The following is a 22,015-nucleotide window of genomic DNA, read 5'->3' on the forward strand; positions in this document are numbered from 1 at the left end:
GGTTTCAATAGAACCGGAGATATGAGGGGTCAAAGTTCACAAAATTTAAAAAATCATATCTCCGGTTCTATGTGACCGATTTTGATGAATGAGGGCTTAAACGAAAGATCTCACCAAATACTACAACTTTCTAGAACATTTGAACTTCGTGGGACCAACACCAGGGGCGCCACAGTCAAAAAACGAATTTCAATATCACATAACCTCAATTATCTCGACTGTCGCTGAACCGATTTTGATGATTGCTTCGACATAATTGTAGAGGACATTTGTCTCTACATTTCGTCCATACATCATTTTCCGCTCAGACTACGCTATCACTCCGATTTTGCCGTTTAAGTGTGAAAAAATTGATTTTTCCCATAATAACGCTTTGAAATCACTCAGATGCCAATTTGACTGCCTCTACTCCACCAAGACACTTAAAATAGGGTTTTAAATGGAAAATCCCACAGAATACAACAATTCTTTGATATAGTTGAAGTTCAACAAATGACTACTTGGGGCACTCTGATGGATGAAAAAACGAGTTAAGAAACAAAAAACCTCGATTATCTTGGCTTCTGAGTAATCGATGAGATCATGTTCTATGGAAAAATTATAGAGAACATTCTGGTCTACATTTCACCCATATAACACTTTTCTGTCAGTTCATCCAAATCCTTGATATTTTGGTTTAAATACAAAATTTGTATAATTTCACGAATTTTATTCAAGATAACTGAATGGCGTCTCCCAACTTCAGCTCTAAATCGAATTTGCATGCACTCCGAGTTAGCTCACGTTAAGAATCTCACCTACATAAGCCGGTTAGGATTATCTGTCCCTTTATTAGTCTCTCTCTGTTCTAAAAAATGCGTTTTAGATTTTTTTTTCATGAGAAAAGTTGTTTTTTCGAGTAAAATCATTCAAAATAAGGAATCTTTTAAGATAAATATTTGATGTTCTGCAAATGACTTATGTATGTATCACATTTTAAAAATTTTTATCACATATTGGGGGTCATCGAAGACCGGAATTCGATATCTCACAAGAGATAAAAGTTAGTTGTGAGAAGTTAAAATAACTTCTCACAAGAGATTCGGAAAAGCACATAGATGCGAATATAGTGTAGTGGATCACTTTGAAGTCATGCTCCACTTACTGCCACCCTTGCCATCCTTAATAAGTTGTCGTTTTCGATTAAATATTACGATATTTTACATGAGCAATACTCAAGTGTTGGAATATTGAAAAAAACACAAATTTATAATACAGGTGGCATTAAAGTGGTTACATTACCCTATTTTCTGGAAAAAATCGACTAATTATTATCGAAACCAACACTCCCTTGAAGTCACCACATTGAAAAATTCTCAACATCGTGATAAAAACTAAGGAAATTCTCTCCGTCTCCGTACCTTCTATTTAACGTGCTTCCTAAATTTGTTTTGAAATGAAATTTTATAGGGATTAAAAATAGAAATATTAATTTCCTTATGCTAAACCCTTCAAATTATATATTATTAGGAAAACACCTTAAAAATCAATAAGACTCCCAGATTTATGTTCTTTGCAATTAATCAAGAATAGGATTTTCCGGTAATTAATTCGTCATATTCCTTGTCAACTTCAATTATTATTATTACAGTTTTATTTTTAAAAGCAATTTTATTTTTTATATCAGGCCAGAAATCGTCTCAAGTGCGTTCCATAAAATTCATTAATTTAAGTAATTTTTAAGTTTTATTAAAACTTTATTTAATTTTACCAAATAAAGAATTCACTATTTCCTAATTATTACTGTTTAAAATTAGGATAAATTAATGAAAGGTGTTGCCTTGTAGTATTGGTCTTGTAGGATACGTAATATTTCTGTGTTTACTAATTTTACAAAATAAGACTATTTTTTTTTAAAGATTTTCGTGCTGTTAATATTTATTAAAGAAATTATTGTCCAAGTCAAGAAAAACCTGGCGAACATGCAATTATGACAAAATCCAAAATTTTCGTAAAAAAATGATACATCCACTGGTAAAAATAAAAAGATCAAATTGATCCTTTTGCAAAAGATGGATCAAATTAACATGGTCTATTATGACAAATGTGCATTCAGAGTTCGAAATTTGATCCATCCTTTTTGAAAGGATCAAATTTGGATCAATTTGATCCTTTTATTTTTACCAGTCAGTGTCCTAAATAAATAAACTTTCTGAAATTAGAATAGATTTTGATAGACATTTTATTACTTAAAATATTCGAGTTCTGTATTCTATCTTCTTGATTCTTTACAAAATATTCAGAATGTTCCTTTTTTTTAATTATACTTAAAAGAGGCTCTAAAAGCTTTTCTGAAGAAATACAATTCATTTAATATTAATATCATTAGAAATGTAATAAATAAATTGATTGTATATTTTTCAAAGCTTTTGAAGAAATCATAAAGTTCTTTGTCTTCGTTTTTCAAAAAAGCAATTAAATGAAAAAAAAAGAAAAAAAGTTAGAAACATTTTTCTTCTAAGCATAGCATATTGACCCTCTCTAAATTCATGCTTTCTTTTAGCAAAATAGTAGCATTATAAAAAGTAATCATATACAGACTTTATAAGGCAAAATATTCCCATTATTCTCAAAATATTCTTAAAATTTTGAATTTGTATTCTACGTGTGTTTCTTAGTGAAAGGCCCTTTGTAAAAGTAACATTTAGCAATATCATTAGGAATTTAAAATCGAGAAATAAAGTTATAGCATTATTTATTTTTTGAAATATTTATTGTATACAATATTTAAATGATCTTAAAATATCAAGATAATAAAAATTATGATTTGATTTTTAATTAACTCTAAGACAAAATATGTATTTTATGTTGTGATATCAAAGTTCTAACAACTCTTCTTTTCGAACTGAAGTTTTGTTTATTGTTAGTTGTTCAAAATTGTTTTAAAGGGGAGGTATGGCGGGTATATAGTGAGGTCTAGTAATTTTTCCTCCTGCAATATCCTAAATTAAAAGTTTAAAAATGTCAACTTTTATTTAAAATTATGTAGAAAAAGGAGCGTAATTCAAAATTATTTTTTATGCAGATATCAGGAAGTTAGGAAAAAAATTGGGCTTACATGCAAAATATAGTGCATGAATTAACGATATTCTAAATTAGATTAAATTAATTTAATAAATAAGAATTAGACTTTTCCCTGATGTTTTATAGCTGATCGTAACTTTTTTTTTGATAAATAAGGTCAAGCTATGGATGACCTATTACTTAACCAATTTCTAGTTATCAAATTTAATTGATTTATTTTTTTTAATTTTCAACAGTTAACGCCCTATAGCCGTCCCTGTGCGTTATGTAATACATTTTTCTGCACAGTGTATTTGTTGAATGGTAAATTCGAATGACTTCGATTGATGATCGGTCAACGATCAAAAATCCCACGGTATAGACGTATCAGTGTCTCGCTAAGAAGTTTAGTCTGCCGTTGAGGAGACATACAATTGCTTGTATAATTGCGCATAATTTGCTAACAAATTTAAGTAAACGTTTGCTTTTCTGTTTAGCACCAATCATTCGGTAGTGAGACGTGATCCAGAAGAGACGAAATTCATTGAGTGCGTAGAACGGTGATATTTTATCCAGCAACAGAGAAGTGATTAGAATACCAAGTGACAACAGTGTCTTTTAAATTATGGCGGAGGTATCTTATGCGATAATCGAACCAGGAGAAAAAGAAGATATCGTGGCATTTATTAAAAATAATTTTTTCTTTGTAAGTGCTTACTTGTTTCAGTTTTTTCCTTTTTGTTTCATAATGGCTCATAGACATTTTACTTTCGATAGGACGAGCCTCTGAATAAATCTTTGGTTCTGGGGGAGTGCAAACAATTAGAAATCTTTTCTACCGAATCCTTGGCCGATAAGTTGTCCTTTAAAGCAGTGTTCAATGGAAAAATTGTTGGTGTCATAATCAATGCGATTGTGCATAGAAATTCAAGTGGACCCTCCACAGATTTCAGTGGTCATAGGAAATTCCAAAAAATTATTACACTTTCGGAATCCCTGGAACACGAGTGTAACATATTTGGACGATTTTCTGAAATTCAGAGTTACGTTGATGGAAGGATCATATGTGTTTCCAGCCAGATGCAACGTATGGGAATTGCTGGACGACTAGTTGATGAAACCCTAAAACTCATGGTACAAAAGAATATTCCTTTAATCTATGTCCAATGCTCAAGTTTCTACTCAGCAAAGGTCTTAGAAAAGAAAAATTTCCGCGAAATTCTCAGTCTTAAATATGAAGATTACAAAAAAGATGGAAGACCAGTCTTTACTCCAGAAAAACCTCATGAATATGTAAAAATTTTTATAAAACAAGTACAAAAATAAATTGTAGATGACTTTGTTGACTAATTTGTAATAAAATTTATAAAAATATATTTTATTTGTATTTATTTGCCAACATTTTTATTCAATATCTTTTAGAGTTAGTTGATAAGCCTAGTTTTCTTTATCAGTTTTATTTCTTTTCCCAGGGTTAAGCATTTTATAAAGTATACTTTATTTCATTTTTAATGCTCAGTAATTAAACCTTTCTTATCTACTAAATGAGTTTATTATCGCATAAGATCATTATTTCTAAGTGATCTAGAATTTTATTAGTTGCTTAAAGCAACTTGTTTTATTTAAATAGCAAGCAACTCTACACTTTTAGAAAAAGTTAATAGAATTGCTTAGGAAATATAAATTCTAATTAATTGTAATCCATAATCTTAAACAAAATATTGAAAATATTTTAGATACAAACTCTCTTTTTTTAGTTCTGCTTAATAACTTCTTTTTACACTTTTCATTTTTAAGCTCTTGCATAAGAGTATTACGGGGTTACGTAGTGGTCCAAAAGACTTAAAAGCTCATGTTTTTTCTATTTTTTTACTACTGCAACTCAAAGAGAGAACAGTTCCGGTCTACGATGAACCCCAATAAAAAAAAACATTGTCTCCAGACTTTTTTTCGTTTTAGTCTCTCCCCCTCCTACCCCTCTAAAACCAAAATCATATTTTTTCAATTTTTCTAAAATTTGACCAAGCTTTTTCAATAATTTTCGGATATGTTTTAAATGTAGTCCAGATGAACGTTTCGTCCAAACATACCTATAACCGGAAAGTTCATCATTTTGAATTATTGTTGGTCAAAAGTCAATAAATTTTGATGGGCTCATTTTTCAACTGATTTAGTTAAACCTAGATTTTTTGGAAATGTATTGAAATTTTGAACATGGGTATGTCAATTCCAATCAATAATGAATTAGTTGAGTAATCGTAATTGATTTATTTTTCTAGATTATCCCTTTTATGTGCTTAGGCATGTTAGTAATGTCGAAAACTCCAATACACACACTTCCTTCTTAAGCAATTTTCTGGTTTGGATTTAATTTATGAATTGTGATTCAATTTGACCGGTAATAAACCGGTATATACACCCAAAATCATGCGAAAAGTTAAGTCACAATCTCGTGTATCCGACTGTTCCGCAAAGCTGGGACGCTTTGCCATCTTTTTTTTTGTTTCAATATAATAAAAATTTATTCAACTCAAACTCTTAAGCATATAATATAATATGTAAACAGCACTTTCTAAAATTTTCGTCTCCTAAAATCAAATCAGAACGGCTGCATTTTTAAAATTTTAAAAAGAAAATTTCTGAAGATATATTATAATTTAGATGTAGTACTATTATATATACTTAATAGATTGATATAAATAATTTTTTTTATTAGTTTGAAAAAAATTTTTAAGACAATATATCGGGTTTTAGTCTTTTTGATCCACGTGCCCATAAGAAGATTTAAAAAAAATTTAGTAAAGAAAATTTATAATGAAAGATGTTGCGAATTAGATTTTTGTTTCTAAACCTCAAAACCTATTACTTAACCTTATTATTCTAAATTCCAAACATCTCCATGAGTGCAAGGATACAAATCATATATTATTTCTAATTTTATTTTTTTTTACTTTTAAAATTATTTTATGTTGAATCATATTTTTTTAATAATCCTGTGAAATATTTTAAGGGGTGAAATTTTGCATAACTAAGTGAATTTAGTTATCAAACATGATAATTGTAGACCTGACCCAACCGACATGACATTTAAACTGACGATTTGACGGAGTTTCCGCGAGGCGGCGCTCCACGACGGACGAGGACAGGACTGACGAACCAACGGACGGCGACAGAACGAGAGTGGACGTGGACACGTTAACACCTTATAAAGTAGAGAGAGTCCAAAGTATTGAGCGTTTTTTTGAGTGAATCGAGTGAAAAATGAGGAGGTCTACATAATATACATTTTCCTTCTTAATTCATAAAGAGATGATGATTGAACTAGTTACTGATTACGATTTGTATTATAAAAAATCACAAATTTCTTATTTTCTTTTAACTAAAGCATTTCGCACAACTTAAACTATTTAATTTTCCTTTACTTTCTAATGTTGTATTGCATTTTAAAATTGTAACCTGTAATTCCAATATTTAATTTTTTTAACTTAGTACCACATTTTTTAAGCGAAAATATAGTCATGTTTTACCTCAATTTGGGAAAATTGAAGATCATGTCAAATAGGGTATATGTACCAAATTCCAGTCAGCTTGTAATTCCGCCCACATTTTTGTTCCTCAAAGGAGAATGGTCAAAACTATATGGGCGCTGGTCCCGGAATCGCCACAAACGAGAGTAGGCGCATTTTGTAGGCACTGATATAAGATTGAAAAAATGCCGGGACCCAGGACGATAAACGCTGGGAGTCCTTGAAAAAATGCCGTTATCCTTTCGATAAATCGCTGTTTTGACAACGAATTACGCAAGAACGGCTAAAGTGATCTTGATGAAATTCGGTATATGGTCACTGTATGACTTAAAGTTTTTATCCATGCATATCACCCCCTCCCCCCACCCTCCATTCTGATAGCCCCCATACAAAATGGGGGCACTTTACCTTATATCTCCTTTCTAAGAGGAGGTAGAAAGCTGAAATTCGACAAGGGAACAAAGCTAAAGGAAGACTTTTAAACCATGTATAATATCTCCCTTCTCTGTCCCCCTTTTTGGTAGCTCTCATACAAAATGAGAGGATTTCACCTTATAACTCCTTTCTGAGAAAAGATAGAAAGTTGAAATACAGCATGGGAACAAGGCTTAAAGAAGACTTTTTAACCATACTGACCAAACTCTTCGTCCATCACCCCTTCTGGTAGCCCCCATACAAAATAAGACTAATTTACCTTATAACTCCTTTCTAAGAGGAGGCAGAAAGCTGTAATTCGACTAGATGTCTATAAATGCAAATAAAATCTTGAAAATTATTGTTAACGTTATTAGTTATTCATTTTTTTTCATTCTTTTACAAACTAACTACTTCTTCTCAGAAAGGAGGTCAAAATGCTCTCATTTTGTATAGGATTACTAGAAGGGGTGGTGGAGGAGCGGGTTAACATGCATGGTTGAAAAGTCTTCCATAAGTTTAGTTCCCTTGTTGAATATCAGCTTTCTACATCGTTTTAGAAAGGAGTTATAAGGAAAAGTACCCCTATTTTGTATGAGGGCTACCAGAACGGAGGGTAAAGGGAGAAGGTGGTATACATAAATAAAAAGTTTAAAACATACACTGACCCTATACCGAATTTCATAAAGATCACTTTAGCAGTACTTGTATAATTCGTAGTCAAAACAACGATTTTTCGAAAGGATAAAGGCCTTTTTTACAAGGACTCCCAGCGTTTATCGTCCTGGGTCCCGGCATTTTTCTCAACCTTATATCAATATCTTCAAAATGCGTCTACTCTAATGTTTGTATGAAGATGAACCAGCGCCCATATACGTTTGATGATTCTTCATCATTCTAAAAAATACTTTTTATACTCTAGAACTGTTCCTCCATGGTTTAGAACATTGATCCCAGAACAAAAGTTGTTACCTATACTAATGTCTATCCAATGACATAGGTCCCGTTCGTGGCGATTCCGGGACCGGATTTGACCATTCTCCTTTCCATAAATTTTTAATTAAAAAATAACAAAAAAATATCGCTTCGACGAGCAACAAGAACTGAAAAAAAGCATTGGAAGAATTCCGGAAGGGCAAGAAACTATGAGAATCAAGGTGGCCGGAGTAGGCCACCAATGCTATGTCTACATTTTTATTCATTTTAAAATGTATTAAGAATGATTTTAGAGAAAATTACTGTCTACAAGGTTCCAAGAAACACCTTTTAAAAATTCAATTTGTATTAAAAATATTTCATTTCAAACTTGATAACTTTGGCGCTCGCATGCAACTATGCCGAAATTTGGCACTCTTACCTTAATTAAAAAAAATTGAGAAAATTGTATAATTTCTTCTTTTCGGACTTTCCTAAATTTAACTCTAATTTCTAATAATTATTTGCATCTAATAAATATTTCTGATATCCTTTTTTTGACAAAAAATTTAATTTGAAAATGAACACATTTCTTAACCAATTTTAAATCTTAAAGAGGTTTTCTATTAATTAACTAACTCTTTTAAATCTGTATTAAGGGATATGAATTATGGATCCTGAAAGAGTGCGACAAGATAATTCACAGAGAGCAATCTTGTGCGTTCGAGCATTACGCAAAGCAGAGACGCTTTGCCATGCCTTTTTTAAAATAAAAAGAAAATTATCTCAGGGCGATTTCTCATCACCATCACATCCTTTTGTCGCAAACTTTTCCGAAAATCCTTTTGTAATCAATGACAATTACATTAAATTAATTAAACTAGCTTTCTCATACTTGAAAACACCTTCCAGGAAGTCTTCAAAGGAATCCATCGACGTTCAAAAGGAGAATAATTGGATTATTGATGGAGAATTATTGCAAGAATTGTCCGTGGTACTGGGAATTTCAAGCAGGACCCCGAGATACCTGAATGATTAGCATTGAGGCGTCTTTATGGATTTTCTTGGGGGATGTCAAGATTGCTCCCAAAACAGTGGTGTGGATAAATTCAATAAAAAATAAATCACTTCAAATGTTTCGCCAGGTTGTCGGGACTTGTTTGTTCTTGGGCAGAGAGGGACACAATTTCCTAAGGCTGTGCCAGGAGGAGGGAGTGCCTCATTGGGATGCGTGAGGAGTCGCCGTTTGAGATTCAGGAATGGTGGTATCCTAGTGCGAGGGTGTAGGCCCGACGAGTGAGATGAACAGAGGAGCATCGAAGAGGGAACGCAACCAATCGGAAGCGATTATACACGGTTTTGGTCGGAAGCACCCCCTCGAATTATTTATCACACTTCAATGGAAAACTTTAGTGTGTGTGCTCTGAGGGAGCCTCAGAGGGTGGAATTGTGCCCGGTAATTGTGTTTTATGGGTTGAGATGTTCCAGTATATTTGGCAGATTCCACATTTAAATGCATGAATCGGAAAACACTCTCTTCTCCTCCTCCTCCTTTTTGGAACACAAAAGGAGGGAAATTCAATCCCTGAACACATGATGAGGGGATTGTTGAAGCAAATGGAGATGATTGAGGGTGAAAGTTCTCGAGGCTTTTCCTATTCTCATAATTATTCTCCAATTGAATTTTCAATATACTGCGAATTATAATAGGAATTCTCAGAGGGTTACTAAAAATACTACAAAACTTTTAGGATTTCATGGGATTTCAGAATTCACCTTTCTGAGAAGCTTACGATAAAGCAATTTTCTAATGTTCTATTATTAATTATTAAAAACTATTAAGAGTTTTTCATATACTCAAAATTTCCATATTTGATAAATTTGTTAACGTTTTCCTTCATTATATTTTAGGCTTACTATTTGATAGTGATAAGCCTAGATCAGCTTATTGTAGGTGAGATTCTTAATGTGAGCTAACTCGGAATGCATGTAAATTCGATTTAGAGCTCAAGTTGTGGGACGCCATTCAGTAATCTTAAATCAAATTCGTGAAATTATACAAATTTGACAAAAAAAAGTGATATATGGGTGAAATGTAGACCAGAATGTTCTCTATAATTTTGCCGTAGAACTTGATCTCATCGATTACTCAGAAGTCGAGATAATTGAAGTTGTTTGTTTCTGAACTCATTTCTTCGTCCAGAGCGCCCCAAGTGTTCATTTGATGAACTTCAACTATATCAAAGAATTGTTGTATTTTGTGAAACTTTCCATTTAAAAACCCTATTTTAAGTGTATTGGTCGAGTAGAAGCAGTCAAATTGGCATCTGAACTGAGTGGTTTCAAAGCGTTAAGAAAAATCAATTTTTTCACACTTAAACGACAAAATCGGACAGATGACATTGTCTGAGCAAAAAATGATGTTTGGCGAAATATAGATATAAATGTCCTCTACAATAATTCCAAAGCAATCATTTTGTGTTATGAAAATAGTTTTTCGACTGTGGCGCCCTTAGCGTTGGTCCTATGAAATTCAAATGTTCTAGAAAGTTGTAGCGCTTTGCGAGACCTTTAATTTTCTCAATCACTCGTTAAAATCGGTAAAATAGAAGCGGAAATATGGTGATTTAAATTTCGTGAACTTTGACCCCTCATATCTCCGGTTCTATTATAACCACAGCGAACCCACGCCACTTTTTGGAAACTTCTTAGTCTAGCCTACGATACTTTAAAATTTGATCAAAATGCGCAATGGTGTTTTTGAGAAAAATGAGTTTGAATTTTCACGCTATCGCAGCGCCACCTGTGGTAACTTTTTGAACTTCCATCTGAAAGTGCTTATCGAGACGAAACCAATAACACAAAATTTAGGTCAAAATGTTAATTAGAACCGGAGATAGAGGCCGATCAATTTTCGAACTTTGACCCCTCATAGCTCGGGTCAGGGGTTATTAATCGACTTGAGTATTTTTTTGTTTGATAGGTATAATATGCGGCTACAACATACTAAAATTTCAGCCCGATGCACAAAGGAATTTTGGAATCATTTAATTTAGAAAATTGAACAATCTTCATTTTATTAATAGCGCCTCTGTCGTTAGTTTAGAAAAGCTTACCAAAACGCCCTCTCTTTTAAAATTCTTACAATTAGAACAGGAGTTATAGCTCGGGTCAGGGGACCTTAAGTTTCGTATTAATCGAAAGCTCTAACTGTGTTATCACACTTGCACATTAAAATTTTAATATGATTCACATTAATTGTCGCTGGTGAGAGTTCAAATGTGTAATTTGTGTGTTTGAATCATTTTATATTCAAAATTTGATCTATTTGTTGATAAAAAGGTAGACTTGGCCCGCAAAATTTGATATAAATTGATTTATAGCATTAATGCGAAAAATTAATGCGATTTTCTCTTTAATTTTTTAATGTGAAAAATATTTATGCTTTAAGTGAATTTAAACTCATTTTTGCAGGCCAAGTCCACTTTTTTATCAATAAATAGAAAAACCCCAAATATTGAGTGACTCAAAGACACAAATAACATATTTGGACGCTCACAAGCGACAATTAATGTGAATCACATTAAAATTTTAATGTGCAAGTGTGGTAACGCCGTAAGGGCCGACTATAACATACACAGTAAAAAAAATTAACACTATTATAGTGTGTAATCTTTCACACCACTATTATAGTGTTAAATTTGGAAAATGTGTTTAATTTAAAATTGTTTAATTTAATGTTGTTGAATTTCAAGATGTTGAATTTGGAATTGTTGAATTTTTATGTGTAAACTCAAAAATTGTTGGATTCTGTTTGTTGTTGTATTTTCTTTTCATATCGAAGATTGTGGTTTTTTTTTTGCCTTTTTAGACATTTTTATTGGTTTTTCCTGTACTCGGGATCCCCCCTAATGCGAAATGATTACATCTGATGCTCGGATCTTCACGATATACTTATTATGCATATAAGTATTTGATGTTCTACATGACTTTTGCCCAATGAAAAGCATCTCGACTGAAGTATAAGTCTTCATTGGAAATTCAACAATTTTTACACAACTTTTGTTTAAAAATTCAACAACTTTTGTCTCAAAGTTCAACAACTTTTGTTTAAAAATTCAACAACTTTGGTTGAAATTCACAAGGCTTCACACTATAATAGTGTGAAAAATTATGATCAAACGATAATAGTGTTAATTTTTGATCATGTGACAAAAAATACCATAAAGTTGTGTATTTTTTCACACTATAATACAGTAGAGTCTCTTAAATTCGAACGCTCGGGGGGTATTTTTGACATTTCTCACCTCCCAAATTCGAACGATTTTTTCAAAACTAACGAAATTTGTGTGAGATTAAATTGTACTTTGAATCAAATTCCCGTACTTTCTCGCAAGTCTTAGTGGTAACATACTTCCTTTTCATTTTACTCGACCATAATGTATGTAAACATTCAGGAAGAAGCACATAAATATGATTTTCATTCACCAAGAATACGAACTTTCTAACATAACCTCACAATTGACAATTTGAATCCAAACGGCGTTCGAATTTGAGAGATTCAGATTTGAGAGACTCTACTGTAATGTGAAAAACTGTAATCATACTATAATAGTGGTAATTTTTAGAATTTGTCAAACAGTTATAAATCACGAAACATTGTTGAAAAATTTTTATGATTATAACAGTGAGAAATTTTACACAGATCGCAATTAAATAATTAATTTATCCGATTTCACACTATTATAGTGTTAAAATTTTACACATTTTCAATTTAAACAACATTGTTGAAAATTTTTCAACTATAATAGTGTGAATTTTCAATCACGTGACAATAAATTACCAAATTATTGTGCATTTTTTAAACATTTTTAAATTAAACAACTAAAATGGCCGATTTCGCACTATTATAGTAGTAAAATTTTACACATTTTTTACTGTGTACAGTAGAGTCTTCTAAATTCGAATGCTCGGGTGGTATTTTTGACATTTCTCACCTCCCAAATTCGAACGATTTTTTCAAAACTAACGAAATTTATGTGAGATTAAATTGTACTTTGAACATTGAACAAAATTCCCTTACTTTCTCACAAGTCTGAGTGGTAACATACTTCCTTTTCATTTTATACGATCATAATGTATGTAAACATTCAGGAAGAAACACATAAGATTTTCAATCATTTACAACACGAATTTTTTAACATAACCCCACAATTGACATTTTGAATCCACACGTCGTTCGAATTTCAGAGATTCAGATTTGAGAGATTCTACTGTACTAAAATTTGAGCCCGATTTTGATGCCATAGGGGCGGAGCTATTGTGAAAACACAAAAAGGGGGGTATTCAAAATGGCGGTAGGAGGGGTTGGGGGCCAATGGACCAAGTTTCAATTTTTGTCCGATATGTTATAATATAACCATTGCCGAAAACCGCAAGTCGATATCTTTCTTATTTCGAGAGCTATTAAGCTCCAAAGAGCGGCCGGTCGGTCGGCCGGGAACGTAACTTAGCCCCCCATATATTCGTGATCAGGAAGTGGCAAAACACATTTCGGCAAAGTTTGAGCCCGATCAGATGACATGAAACTTTGTTAGGATTATAGTTGGTGAGATTATTAAGAATCTCACCTGCATTTGATTTTATTCATTAATCTAATGTCCAACGCACAATAACTTTTGTTTTGTAAACATGTTTTTGATATTTCAGTGAGAGTGAGTGCGATCTAGATCTAGTCATCTCGCTCTCTTTCATAGGAAAATTTGAAAACATGTTTACAAATAAAAGTTATTGTGCGCTGGTCATAACGCTCTTGAAATTCAAATGTGGGCATTTTGGTGATTTTGGGACACATCGAAGACACCAACCAACCATTGCGTGAAAGACTTTCTCAGAAGCACAACTACGAGCGCTGTAATCGTTTTTTTTCCAGTGAAAAGTTTGGTTATAAAAATGGCTGATCCACTGAGTCTTCTTCGTCAGTATAATATCAACAAAAAGGAGATTATCGAGCGCGAAGGACAGATAATTTTTGGTGAATTCTTGTGGCCGAAGCATGTGAAAACAAATTACCTTAAATATGGGTAGGTATCTTGATTCAAAACTGTGAGAAAGTAAATGTTTTTGTTGCGCTTCCCTGTGACATTTGGCACATTCCGTGTTTTTTCTTTCTGCATTGCAGTTCTGGCAAGAAAGGGGCCCCCAGGGAGTATTACACACTCGAGTGCCTTTTGTATCTGCTCAAGAATGTGCAGCTTCAGCACTCCGTCTATGTGCGACAGTGTGCGGTGAGTTTTTGTGAATTGTGTTTTTCAAGGCAATTCAGAGGAAGATTGAGAAATTTTCCATGAACAGGCAGAAGACATTCCGGCTGTCAATCGTCCGGACAGAAAGGAATTGCTGGCTTATCTCAATGGGGAGACATCCACATGTGAGAGCATTGACAAGAGTGCTCCGTTGGAGATTCCCACACAGGTAAAAAGAACAATTGAGCCGGATGGCAATGAATCTCTGGCCAAGAAGGCCCGCTTCGAAGACACTCAAGTGCAGAAGGTAAAGGAACAGCTGGCTGCTCGTCTGGATGTGAACAAGAAGGAAGCATCGGTGAATATAGATAATATCAAGTCACTGTCGGAAACCATGTCCGTGGAGAAGATTGCTGCCATCAAGGCCAAGCGTCTGGCCAACAAAAGGACCACAATCAAGAGAAATGACAATGACGACACAATGGGCACTGATCTGAGGGCTATTTTGGACTTTGACGTGGACTCCACGAAGGATATTATCAGTCGAGAGCGTCAGTGGAGGACACGCACAACAATCCTCCAAAGTACCGGAAAAGTCTTTGCCAAGAACATCCTGGCCATACTGCAAGGCATCAAAGCTCGGGAGGAGGGTCGCACGAAACCTCCAGCTCCTGCCGTTCGAATGCCCGAGCCACCGCGAATGGCCAGGGCTATGCCTCAACCGGCGCAGTACAATCGATACGATCAGGAGCGCTTCAACAGGCAGAAGGAGGAGACTGAGGGCTTCAAGATCGACACCATGGGCACGTACCATGGCATGTCGCTGAAGAGTGTGACTGAGGGATCGGCACAGGCCAAAAAGACGCAACAGATTGCAGCAATGCCTCCTGGACGTCCGAAGGAGCTCATCCCAACAGCTCAGGCGCGTCTGTTGCCCCAGAATGCCAGCAAACGCGTCTCCCGCACGCCAATTATCATCATCCCAGCAGCCACCACCAGCCTCATCACCATGTACAATGCCAAGGAGATCCTACAGGACCTCAGGTTAGTCAATTGATTGATATTTTCAAGCCTCAGTTAGTACCGGCTTCAGATTGGAGGTTTAGCCAAGTTCCCGAAGGCCTCAAAAATTTAAATAACAAACAATTTTGTTGATTTTGCAAAATCCAATGGATAATTTGCCCTTAATGTCCAATCCAAAGCAACAATTTCTTCAAAAATCTTGCATGATAAGGAATTAAAAGATTTAAGTCATATGGCTAAGCCTTAGGTCTGAAGCCCGTTTAGCAGTGTTTGGTACAGGTTTGGTGGAGAATGAAAGGTGTGAGGGGAAAAGGAGGAAAAATAACTTCGAAATTTTATTGGCTTATAAGGGGAGGGGTCACCGAAGAACCGAAGTCGATATCTCCTACCGTTTGGTCTCTAGCCTGGTAACAAATATTCGGAAAAATAAAAATTAAATATTAAATAAAGGTAGATCAATCACATGTACTTTACCGATTCGTTACCGATTGAAACCGATGCATTTGGATTGAGAAATTCGAAACCTTTCCGAAAAATCTAAATTTAGGGTGAATTAAGCTAATTCAAAACCTGCTTCAAATGGAAATTTTTTTGCTACTCCAAATGGACACGTCACTGTTTTCATGATAAATACAGTACTAAATTACTATATTTATATATTTTCTATACCACAGTTTCATTATTTAGTTAATTTTGTTCCAAATAAAGCGAACATCCATTCATATTCACAAATTTTAATTTGTTAATTTCTCAGAAAAATTAAAAGTGTACCTTTTCACCATCGAATTTTTTATCGATCGAACTTGTTTTCCAATGAAAAACACAATAAAGTGACTGTTGTTTATTCGTTTTGTTTAATATTTATGTCATATTTCTGGCTAATTTTGGTTAAATTAAATGCTAATATTTATTGTCAACGGTACGTGAAGTTTTCAAATGATATAATTACCTATTTCGTGAACAAAAAGGGTTTTTCTGAAGTGTCTGCAAATGCTTCAATTGGAAACCCCGGAAATATGATTTTTTTGGAGGGATTTTCTTATTTTCTCAGATGGTAAAGGAGAAAAGACCAAGAATAAGTACAAATTCTGCACTCAAGAGCAACTCAACAAGGTTTTGGAAGCCTTTCGTCGCTGTTTCACTTACACTGTTTGTCTCCAATTAGGACCTTTTCCTTGTCTCCATTTGGATTAATATGTTTCCAATAGAAGCATTTTACACTCGCGTATTTTTCTCATATTTAAGAAGTTTTCAAATTATATTTAAAGAATTTTCACTAAACAGTAACATTCTAGAAGAGTCAAGGAGCAAATTTATGTAATTCTTTTCAGAAAAAATTGAAGTTAATGTGTTGAATCTTCTGTCAAAGTTAAAGCGTCTCGAAACGGTTTTGAATTAGGACATTTACCCTTAGCAAATCGGTTGAATTATAGGACCTCTAAAGATAGTTAAACTATGACCTTCGAAAATTCGATATTGAATTTTTTTTTGGTAATAGGTATGTGTATATAGACGAAATATAGACCTGGGCTACCTCCAAAACATATCCAAAATTAAAGAAATTGTTGAAGCCGTTTTCGAAATAAAGCAAAAATAAGAAGTGCTTTGAAAGAGTAACTTCAATGTGTGGAAACTAAGAAGCTTTTTTTTCATTGAGTTGAAAATTTTCCTCCACTGAAGCTTCCGGAAGGGACACTCGTGCCCTGCCTTCATAAACCAAAAAACATGGCTGTTGGCGGGTTGGGTAGAAGGGTAAGGGAAAAGAGTAAAACAGTCTGAAGATAATGTTTTTCTTTATTACACTGAGAGAAATCCGAAAAAGTTAAAATAACATTCCGGAAATGTTCATTTTACCCTGCAGTATTGATCCAAAATCGGTGTAAGTATTACCTTTTTCAGGTGTATTAGGGGTTAAAATTACCCTTTTTCATGTTAATTTTACCCTTAAAAAGGTGTCAAATTAACATTAAAAAATATTGATATATTTTTACACCTAAAAAGTGTTAAAGTTATGAGGAAAAAAAGTTAATCGCATCCTCTTTTTTTCTCAGTGTAGTGGTCATTGAAAGCCAGAAGTTGATATCTCATACCGTTTAGGCTCCAGATTGATGACAAATTCGGGAAAAAACGGTTTGTATAGGGGAAAGTGAGCTAACCTTCGGACGACTCAAGCTTCGGACGATTCAATTTTTTCTCTATGTTCCTTATGGATTTCACCAATGTCTCTTTTCTTAAAAGTATAATATTATAATTGGCCAAATTCATTAAAATCACTATTTAAAAAAAAATGTTCAAAGCATATATCGTCCGAAGTTAAAGCGCTTTCCCCTATACAGCTCTCTCTGAGTTCGAGCAAATTTAAAAAGGGTGGCAAAGCGTTCTACTTTTGTGGATTTCTCGAAGTCATGCTAAAAAGTCTGAGCTTTCCCGTTTTAAAACAGATTTTAATCAATATTCAATTTCAAATCACATTAAAATATTCCAAAATGTTACCTAGATGTAATGGCTTCTACTGCTTCTGCACATTGTGAAAAATTTTCATCAAAATGATGAGTTTTGATGCGATTTTGTACAAAAATGTGAGTTATTTATTTTAAAATGCTCGATTTTGACAAAAATGTCGCACTATGTATAGAAGCCATAAAAGTCTTACTGAGATAGGGATAGTTCTTGCTTAAAAACTTTTTTTTTTACAAAAATTTGTAGTTTCACTGCCAAAAAAAGCGTGAAGGGTGATTGTAGGTAATACTTTTCTTGGGATAATATTTTTAACAGATCTATATGATTTTTTTTAAATTGTGAAAAAATAGTTTTTACGGGATACGTTGCCAAAAACTTAATTTTGAAGATTTCCGATTAATCAAAAAATCGATTTTCGAAATTTCAATTTCGAATATTTCGAAAACTAGACGATACTTTTCTTTTAGTATGTTGTAGCTGAGGTCTAGACCTTTCCAACGGTGGGTCGCACTCCTCCCTCGATGTTCCCTGCCCCGAGCTATAATCGAAAATGTCTTGGCCGGAATGCATTTCCGGTTTTTATGAAGCGATTTCGATTAAATTTTAATGTATATTGTATATGAGATCGAGATCGTTCTAATGATGGGTCCCATCCGTCTCTATACCATTCCACTGTACCCCGAACCTTACTATACCCATATGGACCGCACTCCATCTCTTAACTTTTTTTCTCTAATCTCTAATCTCTAAAATTAACCGATTTCAATAAACTTTTTTTTCCTTTTGTTGGCCTTGTCCACCCAGATTTAAAATAGAAAATGACCAGTGATTAGCCCAGATAAGCCCAGCGAATTTTATCCATTTCGGTGGCTGAGATCCATTTGATCAACGCGATTCTTTACCCCTAAAATTCAATTCACGATCGAATTTTCACGCATTCCGAGTTGCAAGCACTTCGAGTCGAGTTCCACACATTTCGAGGTCGCCTGTAAAGAATCTCAGCTACCATAAGCTTATCTGGGCTTATCACTGGTTTTAAGGTCATAGGTATGTTTGGACGAAATGTTCGCCTGGACCACCTCCAAAATATTTCTAAAAATAAATTATATTGTAGGTGCCGTTTTTGAGAGAAAAAAAAACAAAGAAAAAACATGGTTTGGGCGGGATAGGGTGGGGTTAAAAATGAATAAAAACGTCTAGAGACATGGTTTTTTTTATTTTTAGAGGGTCACTGAAGACCGGAAATTGATATTTCTTACGGTTTAAGCTCTAGAACGGTGACAAGTTGGAAAAAAGTCGATTATATAAACTGCTCTCTCTTTGAGTTCGAGCAGTAATATTACTAAAAATTTACATGACTTTAAAATTTTAATTTGAAATTTATTAGAGGGTGTGGCTAATTTTTATGGGTGGTTCCTATTAAATCCAAGATTGAAAAATAAAAATAATTTGCTTTGAAGATGTTGTAGACGTAGACAGCGTGGATTATATTAATAACACTGTGGAACAATATTAACTTTTTTTTTGTCCCTGGGTTCTCATGCTATTTTTTCTATTGCTAGAGTCAAGGGATTTACGAAAATAGTTATCATTTTGATTTTATTTTGTTTTTGCACCTGGAATCTAGACAAAACCGTTTTTGCCGTTTTTTGATACTTGGGTACCTATATATCTCCGATTCTGCTGAACCGATTTATTTCTTAATATGGGAACATTTGTTCTCATATAGAGGTATGAAAATATAGCTAATAAAATTCTCGATCAAACCCATAAAACAGATTGTTAGAGACAGTCCTAGCTTTCGAGATATTTTTGATTAAAGTTGCAGCGATTTTTCCATGTTTTCTGACATAGGGGAGACTGGGGCACATGTAACCATTTTCGATAGATGCGAATTTGAGGTGATTTTCCAAGGACACAGTGATTTTTTGGAAAATATTTCTTAGCTCATGTTTTACCCTTGGGTATAGGCAATACATCGAGGGTAATGCGGATGCTGGAAAACTTTTGAGTTTTCCATAAAAATAAAATTTGTGTCACTATGCATTTTTCTCTTTTCACAAAATACCTGGGGTAGAAGTAAACACTTTCTGGGGAGGATGTAAACACCCTTTTTTCCACCCTTGAAATTAACTTTGCACTACTTTCAAATATTTTAATTACTTAAGAGATATATAAAGACTGTATATTTTCAAAAAATCACTACACTTTTAACAAAGAATAATTAAAATGGCAAAAAAAACTAAAAGCATGCAAATCAAAGACATTTTTCAATGGATTTTCCCTATATTTTGACATCATGTGACTTTTTATTGAACACAGAGCCACCAATTTTTTCGTAGTCAATTAATTAGAAATTTCGCATGAAAACAAACAAAAATTGCCATTTATTCTGCACTCACGACATCTACAATTACAGGAAAATTGCCTGTTTACATCTACCCCAAATGCTGTTTTCTGTCCAATTGTTAATTCTTTTAAAAAATTGAGAATCTCAATATCTTTAGTAAATACATTAATATAACCCTAAAGGTTGTAGGAAAGAACTGGTATTGCTACATTTCGATTATTTTATACAGTTCTCAATTTCTAGGTGGAAATCCAAATGACCAAAATAATCGAAATATTAACATTTTCGAGAAAAATGATTTTTATTTTTAAAGTACTAGGATTTTATTGACCAATTCATCTGTGTGCATACATCCCCATGGTATCTATGAATGCTTATGGGTTTTATCCTCTGGAATCTTAAAATTAATGAAAAAATCACAGTGTTTACAACTACCCCTGTTTACTACTGCCCCAGTTCCCCCTATATGGGACTCCAGCGCCCCTGGTGTCAGTTGTACGAAGTCCATATGTCCAAAGAATTATCGGGCATGCAAGGGAGAACAAATGTTCCCATATTAAGAAATAAATCGGTTCAGTAGAATCAGAGATATAAGCACCCAAGTATTAAAAAACGGCAAAAACGGTTTTGCCTAGATTCCAGGCGCAAAAACAAAATGAAATCAAAATGATAAGTATTTTCGCAAATCATTTGACCCTAGCAGTAGAAAAAATAGCATGAGAACCCAGAGACAAAATCATCGTTGCACAGTGTAATGAGATTTGACTGCAGTGTCTCAAGGGGGCGTGTCCTAAAATATTTAGGGGTGTGGCTTTGCATATATTTTTTATTGTACAAGATCCATTCAATTTTAAATTGGCCGTTTAGGTATGTGTCACAGGAAGAGAAGAAGGCAAGTGGGGGCCAGCGGGAGAATGAGACGCTGCTGCAGAGGCGCAAGGACGGTAATACGACTGTTCCATATCGCGTCATCGATAATCCGTCAAAGTTGACGCCGCAGGATTGGACCCGCGTCGTAGCGGTGTTTGTAATGGGGCCAGCGTGGCAATTCAAGGGATGGCCCTGGGATGGGAATCCCGTGGAGATCTTCTCGAAAGTTTGTGCTTTCCATTTGCGTTTCGATGAGATGAAACTGGATGCCAATGTGGCTCGTTGGGCTGTTACGGTGCTCAATCTGTCGCGCACCAAGAGGCATCTCGACAGGGCAGTGCTCATGACTTTCTGGGAGACACTGGACAAGTAAGCCAAAGGTTTTCAGTGGAGACTCGAGAGAATTAGTTGGTGAAATTGTGCATTTATATTTTCAGGCACATGATAAAGAACAAACCAGAACTTCGCTTCTAAAGTTTTGCTTGGCAGTATCGGGCCGCTCTGCATAAAGGAGTTTAGTGAGGCCTCAGGATCGGGCATCACATTCAAGTTCTGCTTAGTTTTTTTTTAGTCCACAAAAAAAGTATCATGTAAAACTTCAGTGTCGACGAAAATGCAAAAAAAAGTAAATAAAATGCAAGTAAAAGACATTTTATTGTTTTAATTTTTTTCCTTTATTATAAATGCGTTATAAGGGAGACTAATGTTTTTCTTCTTTAATATTGGATTCACTATTTTTTCTTGTTTCTTTTATTCTTCATTCTCAAATTCAAAAAAATGGTGAAAATTTATGACACTAATTACAATGAATTCACTCTTTCACTTTTTAGGAAAAAAAAGTCCTTTCAATTCCTCTATCTGCTGTTATTACACAAATTACTGGGTCAAAGTATAGTTTTCTTTTTGATATAAATTAGTTAAATGGAAAGTCACAAACATTGAATTAAATGCTATTAATGCAAAATGGATTTTTTTTTTACTTCAGTGATAGGAAATTTATTTTATTTTCATAAAATTTGAGGTAAAAATAAAATTTACGCTCATTTATTTTATGCTCTGTTCACATTTAATTAAAAATTTTGTCCTGTGAAATATTTAGTTTCCGTAGCGTTATCTGATTGGCTGAAACTTTGAAAGCTGTCAAGCTACAGCCAATCAGAGAATTCGAT

At 33.9% G+C, this 22,015-nt stretch overlaps 2 protein-coding genes across 2 annotated transcripts; both read left to right on the plus strand.

Moving 5' to 3' along the window:
- Nucleotides 1-3,112: 3,112 nt before the first annotated feature.
- On the plus strand, nucleotides 3,113-4,418 carry LOC129805395 (arylalkylamine N-acetyltransferase 1-like). Its single transcript, XM_055853282.1, has 2 exons — nucleotides 3,113-3,748; nucleotides 3,820-4,418. Exons 1-2 carry the CDS (start codon nucleotides 3,668-3,670, stop codon nucleotides 4,366-4,368), a joined length of 630 nt encoding a protein of 209 aa, XP_055709257.1. The 5' UTR covers nucleotides 3,113-3,667; the 3' UTR covers nucleotides 4,369-4,418.
- Nucleotides 4,419-13,829: 9,411 nt separating this feature from the next.
- Nucleotides 13,830-21,496, plus strand: LOC129805388 (parafibromin). The gene is made up of 5 exons (XM_055853274.1): nucleotides 13,830-13,981; nucleotides 14,080-14,185; nucleotides 14,253-15,187; nucleotides 20,844-21,215; nucleotides 21,284-21,496. Exons 1-5 carry the CDS (start codon nucleotides 13,851-13,853, stop codon nucleotides 21,318-21,320), a joined length of 1,581 nt encoding a protein of 526 aa, XP_055709249.1. The 5' UTR covers nucleotides 13,830-13,850; the 3' UTR covers nucleotides 21,321-21,496.
- Nucleotides 21,497-22,015: the final 519 nt, after the last annotated feature.

The sequence above is a fragment of the Phlebotomus papatasi genome, chromosome 3 (assembly GCF_024763615.1).
Source record: "Phlebotomus papatasi isolate M1 chromosome 3, Ppap_2.1, whole genome shotgun sequence".
NCBI lineage: Eukaryota > Metazoa > Arthropoda > Insecta > Diptera > Psychodidae > Phlebotomus > Phlebotomus papatasi.

Excerpts from the sequence above, each read along its gene's own strand:
- LOC129805395 (XM_055853282.1), top strand. The coding sequence starts at position 3,668 with ATGGCGGAGGTATCTTATGCGATAATCGAACCAGGAGAAAAAGAAGAT. Across the intron at positions 3,749-3,819 it reads TTAAAAATAATTTTTTCTTT|GACGAGCCTCTGAATAAATC; the intron begins GTAAGTGCTTAC and ends TACTTTCGATAG.
- LOC129805388 (XM_055853274.1), top strand. The coding sequence starts at position 13,851 with ATGGCTGATCCACTGAGTCTTCTTCGTCAGTATAATATCAACAAAAAG. Across the intron at positions 13,982-14,079 it reads ACAAATTACCTTAAATATGG|TTCTGGCAAGAAAGGGGCCC; the intron begins GTAGGTATCTTG and ends TCTGCATTGCAG. Across the intron at positions 21,216-21,283 it reads TTCTGGGAGACACTGGACAA|GCACATGATAAAGAACAAAC; the intron begins GTAAGCCAAAGG and ends TTATATTTTCAG.